Here is a 12,737-nt window from a genome sequence, read left to right on the forward strand (position 1 = left end):
CAAACCAATAAAACCTGATAAAGGAGTATACAAAACCATGTGATCCACAATGCAACAATTGCTCACCACCCGGTGATTGATAGCTCATCCCTCAGCAGCCGTTCCCGGCTGCTGGCCAACTCCAGTTTCGATACTGAGAATGACATTTTGTGGGAATATCTCTTTGGCCAGCCTGGGTCAGCTGTCCTGGCTGTGCCCCCTCCCAGCTCCTTGTGTCCCTTCCCGCTGGCAGAGCATGGGAAGATGAAAAGTCCTTGACTTAGTATAAGCACTACAACTACTTAGCAACAACTGAAAACATCAGTGTGTTGTTAACATTATTCTCATACTAAATCCAAAACACAGCACTATACCAGCTATTAGGCAGAAAATTAACTCTATCCCAGCTGAAACCAGGACACTCATCTTTTTTAACATGAACACATACTATTGAGAAACTGTATTTGCTTGTTTGATTACTTTTTTTTAAATTTTAATGTCTCCTCGCCTATTTTGAGCTGTTTATCACTAGCAAATTTATTTGTATCACCCTTTCTAGGGTTATTTGTTGCATGCAGCATGACTACTTCTGAACAGAGTCAAAATGGCTTTAGCCTTGCAATCTGTCTCAGTTGCTGCTTAAGGAGAAGAGATAAGGCTTTTGTGGGCCCAGGAGTGCAAAGTGCAAACTTTGTTTTCAAAGTGAGGATGAAATAGAAAACCTTTCTTGTTTTTTTTTTCAGTAATGTGGAGCACAGTATCATTCTTTCCTGGCTTTATTGACAGTCCAAATATTACTCTCTGTGATTCTAAGTCAGCAATATTGCTTCAGCATATAAAAAAACCTAACAGCGTCATAGTAAAACATTTTATTGTGTGGTCATTCATCACAAAGACATTTCCTCCCAGGATATAACTAAGCATCAGATAAAAATGCAGTCAATAATCTTTGTTGTGCAGATATTGGAACAGTAGTTGTATGATGATTTAAATTAAGAAAGAGGGAACCAAAAGCTGATCAGTGATGTTAGACCAAGTCGTGAACAACTCGACCGAACAACTCTGGAGATTTGTTTGTATCTGAATTAACTCATACAGATGTAAATGAAATTTGTCTGAGTACTGTTTTCTCATACTCCAGCATGGACACCTATTAAAATGCTTGGAGTAAATTCTCTGCCAGAATTTACTAGGCAGTAAATAAGTAGTTCTCACTAGGAATAACAGTAATGTGCACTTGTTTTGCCACTGTATATGGGTTCAATCTTAATATCCATTGGTTTTTCTACTTTCTTTCAGCACATCAGCCAGTAAGAGTAGGCAGGGCTGAGTATTGCCAGTCATTGAACTACTGTATAGAAATTAGTATTTCTTCTTTTAGGTTATGAGCATTAATATGTCTTCTTTTTTTTATTAAAATGTCACAACCAGCCGTCTATATTTTTATTCCTTTCATGATACTATTAAGACACTAATTTAAAAGAAAAATTAATTAAAAGGGAGGTTCTGCTACCAATAACAATAACACTGAATAATTTGCCACCAATTTTTTATTTAATTGAATGGATGGCCTTATCAAAAAGTGAAAAAAAGCTTAGGCATTAGGAAAGGACTTTACAAGATAATTCATAATAAAACAGAAGAATTATATTGTCTCTGTCTTTAAACAGATTTTAAACAGCTTTAAACAGCTGTTATTATGAACTTTCAAACTAAACAATTATTTTGTATAGTGCACTGATATACTTTCTCTAAAATAGCAGTAGCCATATTAGATTTTTTTGCTGTCTGAAGTTCTCACTTGATCTATGCAAATTATTTTAATCTGTAGTGAATGTATTTTCTTATTCTGTCTGCAGAAAAACAAATCCTCTTTATTGCTAAAAGTTGCTACATGCATTTCTGCCTTTTTTAGGGTGAAGATGGTTTTCCAGGATTTAAAGGTGACATGGGCCTTAAAGGTGACCGGGTAAGCATCTATTCATAGCTGATATATTCTTAAAAAGTTTAAGTGTTATTATTTTGAAAGTAACAAAGTGAACAACTAAATTTAAACCAAAAATGAAATAACAGCTAGTAGCTTAAATGATTTCTATTCCCTGTGCATGCACAGATTTGAGCCAGAGATTTGGTTCTTGTGAATCAATAATGGCACAGTTATAAAGAGGAAGAGAATGTCAGTTTTGGATATCCTTTTCAGTAAGCTTCTTCCTAAGGAATCTCCTTTTCCAGATTCCAAGATCTCCAGTATTTGACTGAGGAAAATTAATCTGTCCGGGATAAAGATACTTCCATTCCAACCTAACATCTTGCAAATCTCTGCCGAAACGTTGTTTGTTTAGCCCAATGGGCACTTAATTCCTTTCATAGGAAGTGTTGCGGAGGTTCTAAAATAACTTCTCACAAGAGGCTCCTGGCTTGTATCTGCTGCCTGTATACTTAAATAACTGCCAAGATGGTATCCACATAAGTACTTCAATACAGATGTTTTTCTTTCTTCGGACTGTCAAAGAGTCTTCAAAGAATTTAGGGAAGGAAAAATAAGGATACACAGTTTTCAAATGCATCTGTCTTCAGGCAAGGCAACTGGACTATTACACTTGTGAAAGTAATATTCAGTGCCTAATTTTTATGTATTTGCATTTATATGATGAACTTAAGCAGTGGTATTTTCCTAATTGAAATTGGGGAGGGCTTTGAGAAACCTGATGTAGTTGAAAGTGTCCCTGTGCATTGCAGGAGGGTTGGACTAGATGACATTTAAAGGTCCCTTCCAACCCAAACTATTCTCTGATTCTAATCTCTGTTTACATTTACTGAAAACTTATTTTCAAGTAATTGTAGGTAGTCTCTCTAATATATGCCTAAAGGCAATTGTTCCATATTTATAAGGTGGTGTATTTTAGGGAGAAGTTGGTCAGCCAGGTCCACGAGGAGAAGATGGTCCAGAAGGCCCAAAAGGTCGAGCAGGTCCATCTGGGGACCCAGGTGCTGCTGGTCCAGCTGGGGAAAAGGTCAGTAGCCAGATATCAACATAAACATGTCATTGCCTCATAACATAGGTGGAGCCCATGATCTTCATCACCAAAAAAACAATCCTCCAGATTTGCAAAATCTTTAGTTACCTAACAGTAGCTTTTATGAGATGCTACTACAGTAGACCACTGGAGTTCACATTTGAATAAGTATTTGGAATCATTATCTTATAAGTATGCAAAAAGGCATTATAATACTTCACTGGCACGTAAGGCAGCTAAATTCTTATCCCAAATTACATACAGTGTACACCAGTGCTTCTGCAGAGTGAATTAATATTCACAGTCATGATAAATTCTGACATGAAGATTGTTTCAGATAGGAAACATATCCTGAATAAAAATCCAAAATAGGGTTGGCAAAAGTGAAAGGGGCTGTTAAAAGCAAGAACTGAAAAAAGGAAGGCGATATGAAACACAGGAGACAACAAACACAAAGTTAAGTAGAAATCTCTGTAGAATCCTGACCACAACAAAAAACATTTAAGATTGATACAGAGGAGGAAAGGAAGCTGAAGAATGCATGTGCGGGTACCATATTTCAGTGGGTGAGAGCATCAGAAAAGAAAGGTGATTTCAGCAGTGGCATTTTGGACAACTGGGAAAGAATGATAAAATAAAATGTAACAAAAATGATGGTTCAGAAATGTGTATACTCTATTTCACAAAAGCGAGAATATGCTAGTGAAAATATTTCCCTTTAATTTTTTTTGGTAATTGTGGTTTTAATGTTAGTTCTGTCTCGAAAAGAATTGGACAGAAGGTGCATTTTATACTGCTTTCTCACTTTCGCTGTCTTTAAAATAGGAACAGTTAGTATTTTCCAGCAACTTCCCATCTGACATCATGATTAATTATTCTGTCTTCTTATCTTTATACAGTCTTTGAAAGTATACATTGGAACCTTAATAAATATGTGCTACTACTAAAAAGGTAACAAGGTTCACAGCTAAGAGTTTTGCCAGGAAGAAAAAAATGCATTCAGCAAACTTGGGAACAAACTCGCTTTTCATCAAAAGTTGCTACTTTTTGCAAGTATGTCATTAGTAGAAGTTCAGAAAGATGTTAGGGTTATAATTTGAGCCTAATGTCATTCATAAATTCTTAGAAAAGTATATATCCAAAACCTCAGTTCACTCATTACAAAAAAAGATTTATTTTCAGGTTTACTTAACTATTGGGAACTATTTATAAATTAATGTTCTCCACAATTTTGCAAGATGTCTCACCAGCTATTAGGTCATTGAATTGATTCATTAGGTCATGAATCAAAAAGCATATAAAAAACCAAACTCAGAACTTTTATCCAATATGAATGCAAGCTGAGTTCACACCAGAAAGCCACCGTAGTCAGTTTTAACTAGATCAGCAAAACAGTCTGGTATAATAGGGGTCATATTATCTTCACCTACAATATATTTGCATTCTCCAGACAACTGTATGTTCCATGGCAATGGTTGTTTTCAGTATAACTGACATGACAAAAATGTAAAAATATAAGGAATCTTACAAAAATTTGTATTGTTGTCATGATATCTGCAGAATAATTGATTGACTGAGGATATCTACAAAATAGTCCATCTCTCTCAAGTCTGTATAACCTAAGCAAAAAAAAACAAAGTAAAAAAAAACAAATCAAACTTTGCTTTATAGTTGTTAGTTTTTAAACATGAATTTCAGTTATTTTTAACTTTTCTTATTCAAATTACTCAATGTGAATATAGGATCATGTTTTCAAGCATTTTTTCTTCACTATGACATATATGGGACTCTCACAGTCTCACAAGTCCAGAATCTGAAGCCCTAAATATCAGAAGATATTTGAAAAAATCATTGGTGTTGATAACACTGTTAGCTGGACTTGGAACTGTAGGCCCAAATCTTTCCCTTTTCTACAAATATTTATATCTTTTCTTGCCCATTGAAAGTCAAACATCTTCTGTGGATATTCTGTGGATACTTGGCCAGAATGGATTGGGTTAGACGAGAACTCTGTGATATTGGTCCTGTGATACTTACTTTAGTGCAAAGACATAATAATCTTTGTGAACTCTTAGATCTCCCCACAATGTTAGGGAAGTGTCTGTAAGACCAGTTATCAATGTCCTATTCCCTTGTCATTTGTATGACTTATTTAATGCAAAGGTACTACTCTTACACAGTTATGAAAGTACCAGAGTAATCTCCTATTCTCTACATTTTACTCATCACATGATAAGAAAACTTTCTTTCCCAAGTAGGTCTAGGGCTGGATTTGCTTAGTAAAGAAAACGCCGAGTATGGTGCCAAAACAATGAGGAATATATCAGAAAAGAGCTTATAATCAAAAAACATCTGTATCCACACTCAAAACCTAGGCAACTGGGCTTGCTTAATCATAAAATCAGGGACAAAACTTTCAGTGAATTTGGCAAGAGTTTGATGCAGTCATTCTGCAAAACAATTCCATAATTACAATGTGTGCAGCTTGTTTTGGTGTGGCACATAACTGGCAGCATTATATTTATTTACGTAAATAGAAGAATTCTTCTTTAATAATTTCTGAGCCAGACACATGCACTTACATGAATATGATAATACACAACATCTTTATTCATGTGCTGCATTTTTTAAGAATAGACATGTTTATTTTGGCAAATTTCCTTTCCCATACAGGTTTCTCCTTCCTCTTTTTCATTAACTAATATTACTGCACAGTACCATATTATATTGTATAATCATATCTTTTCCATTGAGATCTCCTCCAAAATGTGATAGTCTGGAACATGAAAGGTGTTTAGAATAGGCAAATAGGCTAATTCTTCCACAGAGTTCCCATCTTTCAAAGACTGAAACTGCTTTCCCTTGCCTTTGAAAATGGCAAACCATCACTCATCCTTTAGAAGTCTGAAGAGACCAACTCAATCGGGTAGGGTACTGTATTTCATTTCTGGGAATGGTTAATGTCAGTGTTGATCAGACTGCTCATGCTGTTGTTCTTTCTGAACATAGCAAGGTGGTAATATTTGTTGACAAATCAATTGTCAGCAAATAGTCAGTGGGGTATGATTTATCATAGTCTCAAACAGTTTAGAACTATTCAGGAAAAAAGTTGATTCTTCAAATGCCTATTCATGAAAAATCTGTTGGAAACAAGGCAGCCATCACACAGTATAAATTAAAAAGGATTTCTTCTCACTTAAACCTATTAACACTCTGATTTCTTAAGAGAGTATTAATAGTTTAATGACCTCAGCCCCACGTCACTACACAGCACTACATGGGGGAAAAGGAAGACTTTGAGGTATTGGCTTTGCTGAACTCATTCATTGGAGTGTGATTTTCATTTATGTTTAGGGAACTAAGCCCACTGCTGATTAATAGTTAAAATGAGAAATTTATTTAATTTAATATTATATTCCATGAAGTATCACCACTCTAAGTTGTGGAAAAAACATATTCTATAGAAGTTTGCTGAACCACTAAGGAGGATGAAATAAAATTTAACACTGCTGCCTTATTGCAGGGTAAGCTTGGTGTACCCGGATTGCCAGGATATCCAGGAAGACAAGGTCCCAAGGTGAGCTGTAAATGAGCTGTGTATCTTGCACTTTGACATTAGTAATGATGGCCATTATTTTATTTGCGTGTTTGGGGAAGCAGGGTGTAGGCATCATAGCAAGGGCCATTTTTCACATTTTCTTTCTTGACAATCATGTTCTGAAGTAGAAGCTTTAAAGCTGTTGGATCCTTAAGGCAGGCTTTTTAAGGAGCACTATCTTTCCTCTTCTTAACTTACTACATTCCAACCTTTGCCATCCTCTCATGAGTTGTGTTTTTTATGCGAGCATCAGATTGGCATACATTAACCAATTTGAAAATGAAGGAACTGCTGATACGCTTAAAAGAGAATGAGCACTATATTGACCACTAAATGGATGCTAATAGTGACGGGAATTTTCTGTGTGGTACAAGGATTCCATTTGTGTCATTACTGCCTCTTCCATAGAATAAGCCATATTTCTTTGAAACATATAATTTACATTTTTCATCATGTTTTCCTTTTGCTTCTGTTAAGACAAACATGACAAAACCGAACCCTTAGTTGATTTATGTGCCTATGTCTATCCTTCAGCCATCTTTTATGTTTTGATTGCAATAGAAAACCATATAGGTGGCTTCTGGGTTAAGTGAAGGCTTATATTTTTAAAACATTTTTATGAAACGTATTTTTAAAAAGGTCGTCCTAACACAGCTTTAGGAAATGGGCACACTAACTTAATTGCAAACTCTCTTTTCTGAGATTAGCAAGAAAGCAAAAATGGAATAAAAACTTAATTCTACAGACATTTCCCAGTGTAGAGGAAGCCATTAGGGAAACATGGTATCTCCAGACTTTCTCAAAGATGATTCATCTAGGGAAATATCACAAGTAAAAGAATCCCTTCTACACAACTGAACAATCAACCTGCAGTAAAATCCTGAACTTTGCTCTACTTTGGGTTCTATTTTTATTTTCAAATGTGAAATGATGATTTTTTGGAAGAAATACAACTTCCTGGCTGGCTGAGCAAAGTGTTTTTCTGACTCTGGCCTATACTTTGGCCCTTTTTAGTCAGATGAATGATCTGAAGAATATTTATTCACTGAACACTCAATGTTAGTCAAAAATATCAAAACCATCTATGGTAAGTATTCATGAAAACTATTCACCTTGAGAGACATGTTTTCTCCTTCTGTCCTTAACTCAAATGCCTGAGATTTCAGTCTCTTTTTGTTCTCCCTTAGAACTGTCTTTTGAAAAGTCTAAGATCAAAGAGATTTTGCATTATTCAGTTCTAAGAACAAAAATGATGTAACACTTCAAATAAAAGTTGACTGATTCTTTTTTCAGGGAAGACTTGATCAAGAATTTCATTACAGTAAATTGTTATAACATTAAAATTGAGAATAGTTCTTAAGCTGACTTCACTGTTTGGTCTTCTAATTTGTCAGTCAAACTTTCAAGGAAGAGTAATAAGAGCTACAATACATCAGCTCACTAGAGACTTGCTTTGAAACTTTTTCGCAGTCCAATTCAAATTAACGTAAAGAAGAAAGCAAAAAAGAAGCAGCAGAAAAACATATTAAATGCGTAAAGCAAATAAGAAGTCTTGTCCCAGTGTTGCCAAGGAGGTTCATACTGTTCTTTTTGTTGTCACTTACTTGCTTTTCACTATTTTTCTTCTGAGAATTGTTCTTAGAGTACTGCCATTATCTGATAATTTTCACTATATTTTTTCTCCTGTCCACTCCCTCTTGATTAACACAATTGCAAAAAGTACTGTATATATAAGATGCTTACAACAAACTCATGCCTATTAATGCCCGATCATTAGAGTTTGTTTTTTCCTCTGGCCTTTTAATTATAAAGAACATGCTTGGGCTTCACAGAGTAGAATTTTCACAGTTTTATTCACATTTTAAGTTATAACTGGTGAAGAAAAGGAAAGGAGCGGAGAGTAGAGGAGATTTCTTACTTTTCTCCCATCAGTGAATATTAGTCAGGTTTTCATTAGAATTAGTGTCAGTGAAGTTGTACAGCCCTGAAGTCATTAATGGTTAATTAGAATGATTGTGTGAAACAAGATTCATTGAGACGAAAACATAAGTTAAAAAAAAGAGAAAAAGGAAAAAATACTTATTGGCATTTCAAAGACAAGCACCAAGAAATTCTATTTTAAGTTTTTGTTATATGCATTTTATTTGCCACTAAAATACTAATAGCAAGCTGCACAGATATAGATGCATTATCACTGCAGGGAGTCTGGCCAGTAGTTTTAGTGGCTGACAAACCCAAACACTGCTTTGATTTTCATCTCCAGTCACTTAAAAGTGTATTTTATCAAATCTATCACCTCGTTGACCCCGGGTCCTTTGTAACAAATTAACATCTTGGCAGGTAACAAGTCTGCTGTCCCTCTGGACCTGTGTACCATAAATAAAGAAGAAAATAGTACTGTTTGGATTAGACTGGGCAGTTAGCAGGAGGAAAGCGGGGAAAAAAGGAGAAATAGGAATAATGCCTGGAAGCAGTTTCTATATATAGAATCAATCTGCCCATACATTCTACTTACGAGATAAGCATATAAGCACATGTACAAATTGCATGTATCAGTTAAATGAAACTGGCCAGTGGTCAGCCTACGGTGAATAAAGCACCTGAAGTAATTTACAGCTCAGTAAAGTACATAGAGGGCCACTATTTAGATGTGGCAACACTTTACAATTATTTTGAATGAAGTTATTTTGAAAAAGAATTATTATACTGTGAGGCAACAAGGCCTTGTTTATTCCTCTTCATTCTGATACAGTTATTTCTTGTGGGCTGTTACTGATAATGTCTTTCCTACTGTTAAAAATGGTGCAGATTTAATGAATACTTTATTGTCTAATAAGATGACAAATAATGTCCATTCTATACATTGATTTTTTAATGCATTCTGGACTTGAGGCATTATGGTAAGTTAATTTACAGCTATTCACCAGAGCTGTCACACTTGCAAGTTTGACATGTACAATGTACATGACTTTGGAGGTGTGCTTTACATATAAATTAAATGATGGCTATACAACTGTTTTGCTATTGTTATCTTCTGATATTTGCATTGATTTCTTATGTAGGGCTCAACTGGTTTCCCAGGATTTCCAGGTGCCAATGGAGAGAAAGGTGCAAGGGTATGATAATTCATGCTTGCATGACACTTTAACTTTTGGAACTCAGTGCTATAGGAAGTCACTGAAACATACGAGCTACTATCTAAAGAACTATAAAAACAGGCTTTTCACATTTAAGATAAACCTCTACAGTTATGTAAAACAGGACATACTGAGACACTAGTTGTCATTCTTTAAGTTATTAATCTAAATATACAGGAACTCGGACACTTTCTCACTGCTTATGCTACCACAATTATATATTTGAAAAAGAAACAAGAAATCAGCTTTGCTGAAGCATCTTTTTTGACAGTATAGCTGAGTGAGTTGGCAAGGATTATTTTCCTATATCCCGTGAATTGTCCCGCTACTATGCAATTTACCATCAAGGAAATCCAACTTGCATTTCATAAGTGTTCTGATTTGCCATAAGCTTTTTATAGGCTGAGCTTTTAAAATGTGCAATACACCAGACAAGATGAAAAACAGGTACTATTACATACATTAAAAAATAGATGTAAAATGACAGCTTTTGCTGCTTTCTTTACTTGAAGCAGGTGAGAGAAAATCTGTTGCACATATTCTTCAAACTGTAAAAATGAAATATAGGTTAGAAAGAAGGTCAATGTGCTGTTGTCTCTAAAGCTCTCTTGAACATAGCAGAACATGTTAGAAAGATCATGAAATTAAGAGGATGAGTCAGAATTCATAGATGGTAGCAACTTAAAGTCAAACTGAAGTAATGTATATCATGGTTCTTAAGAATCCATTTTAATTTGCAGCACGAAAACGAGCAGAAATTCATGATTTTAAGATCAAATATATGAAATCAAATTGCATTTGAATTGCGTATGTATCATTTAAATTGTTCTTGTATTATTTTAGCTAAGATAAAAATATGTTGTTATGGACAGACACAAGCAATAAAACAATGTTCAGTTTGTTGGGAAAAATGAAAAAAGGCTGCTAATCAAGATACCAGATTAAAAAAAAAAAGCAAAATGATAACATTAAAAAGCAGACTTAAAATTATGAAAATCTAATTATATTGATCCATTTTTAGGCCTTCATAAAGCTTTCAATTCAGCTTGGGTACTAACCACATAATTAATACCATCAAACTGCATGCATACTTAAGTATTATGCTGATCACCAGTAAGACAATAACTGCTGGTTTTGTACTGTGAATCAGGTATTATTCTTAATCTTGCCTAAAGGGATATCATTATGCTACCACGCACACTGGTACTAGGAGAGACAGTCTTTGTCCCTGAGGAGTTCACAAGCTATGCAGCTCTTTAAGAACAGCACAAAATTTTAATTTTGATAAGTGAAATAAAATCAGTATGAAAAAAAACCCACAAGAAAACAGGTGTATACATTTAATTGCTTCGAAATAAAAGCAAGTTTTATGCTGAAACATCTCTGCTGATTTTCTGTTGCTGTTGTGTTTACTTCAGAGATTAGAAAGTACCATTCATCAGGTTCCTTTGTCCACCTGAAGAATACTCTTTTGAATTTAAGCTTCTTTGCATTAGAATGCACAACATTTAATATTAGTATATGTCGAGCCTAAGGAAAGAAAACTGTTGAGTATGATTTAGGAGATATACTGAAGCAAAAAATTAAGGGCTGGTATTCTGGCAAGTTCTGTATCTCTGTGCAAGTATGCAGAATCCTGGTAGGTATTACAGTCCCTATTTCTGTTATGAAAGAGAGAGGCTTGCCCTTTCTTTGCTCTATTAACCTGTGGAACTGTCCACACAAACCTGGGATCTTTGTCTTCAAGGCTATTACTACATTGGAAATGATTCCAAGATTTTTAAACTACTGCAGAGGCACTCTGCTTGTTGTGTGCATCTTCACTACTATTTTAAAGTAGTTTAAAATGTTGTAATGCCTATGACATAATCTTGACTCTGAGGCAAATTTAGCATATTTAGCAACAAGTCCCAGTGAACTCAGAAAGATAATCAATTTTATCAAGGACCATGATTCTGTAAATTGAAATGCAAAGCAGATACTTAAAGATAACATTTAAACCTAAGGGAGCTGCACTCTGCCCCCACTTCAGTTAAAAAAACCCCTTTATCTCACAAATACAGTGTCTGCTAAGATGATTTCTGTGAACTTTTCTCTACAGGGATTACATGGAAAACCAGGCCCCAGAGGACAGCGAGGACCAACAGTATGTACTTTTGCTTTGCAGTTAAGAGTCTGTCCTATATTAATTGCCTCCACTATACTGTGAAGAATTATTTTGATTTGATTATAGTATCCAATAATTATCTTCAAGTGCATTTGTGTTAAATTGACAGGGTCCAAGAGGCTCAAGAGGTCCCAGAGGTCCTACGGGCAAACCAGGTCCAAAGGTGATTGTCAGGCACACTGTATAGATAGGCTCTCTCTTTTAAAAAAAATAGAGGTTTAATTTTTGAACATACTGTCTTTCCTTTCTAGGGTACTGCAGGCAATGACGGTCCTCCTGGCCCACCAGGTGAAAGGGTATGTGAAAGCTATTTATGTACATGTTGTTTTTCCCACTGTATAGGAGTGTGATTTGAAGGTGGAAGGGTTTTATTTTTAGTTCTCCTTCCCGTGTCTTTGCCCTTCTTCGACCAGAGTAGCCATAACTAACAAAACCTCAATTCCAATGATGCTTTTCACAAAGTTATGAACGGGGTAGCTGAAGTTTGCTGAAAGCTTCTTCCATCTGTAGCTCAGTTTTGTGCAAATAGGACACAGAGAATACATACACACTTTGTATTATATCCATGCACTTTGTATATATCCATGCAAATTACAGTTGTACTTACCAGCATATGCTCCTAAGAATGTCCCATTTTCTGCAGCGTACTACTTGTTTATGGGATATACAAATCACTCAAGTCATCTCCAGAAACCTCTTTGTTGAAGTAGCTGATTTTTTTGTTCTGATCAGCTAAGAATTCCTTCAACCTACTTTTTGCATGCTTGATAAATCCTATTGTGCTTGCTAAAATAAAATTTTCTGCTTGCTATTATATTACCAATCAATATACAAATCCA

At 35.1% G+C, this 12,737-nt stretch overlaps 1 protein-coding gene across 1 annotated transcript in view; it reads left to right on the plus strand.

The window, feature by feature from the left end:
• The window catches only part of COL11A1 (collagen, type XI, alpha 1), a gene marked incomplete at its 5' end in the record, with an annotated part of 123,912 nt that overhangs the window by 49,494 nt on the left and 61,681 nt on the right, over positions 1-12,737 (plus strand). The window contains 7 exons of the mRNA XM_010282362.1: positions 1,895-1,948; positions 2,886-2,993; positions 6,520-6,573; positions 9,657-9,710; positions 11,833-11,877; positions 12,008-12,061; positions 12,150-12,194. Of these exons, the coding sequence (XP_010280664.1) occupies positions 1,895-1,948; positions 2,886-2,993; positions 6,520-6,573; positions 9,657-9,710; positions 11,833-11,877; positions 12,008-12,061; positions 12,150-12,194 (414 nt within the window). The remainder of the gene's footprint in view (positions 1-1,894; positions 1,949-2,885; positions 2,994-6,519; positions 6,574-9,656; positions 9,711-11,832; positions 11,878-12,007; positions 12,062-12,149; positions 12,195-12,737) is intronic.

This window comes from Phaethon lepturus, unplaced genomic scaffold, assembly GCF_000687285.1.
Source record: "Phaethon lepturus isolate BGI_N335 unplaced genomic scaffold, ASM68728v1 scaffold14362, whole genome shotgun sequence".
NCBI lineage: Eukaryota > Metazoa > Chordata > Aves > Phaethontiformes > Phaethontidae > Phaethon > Phaethon lepturus.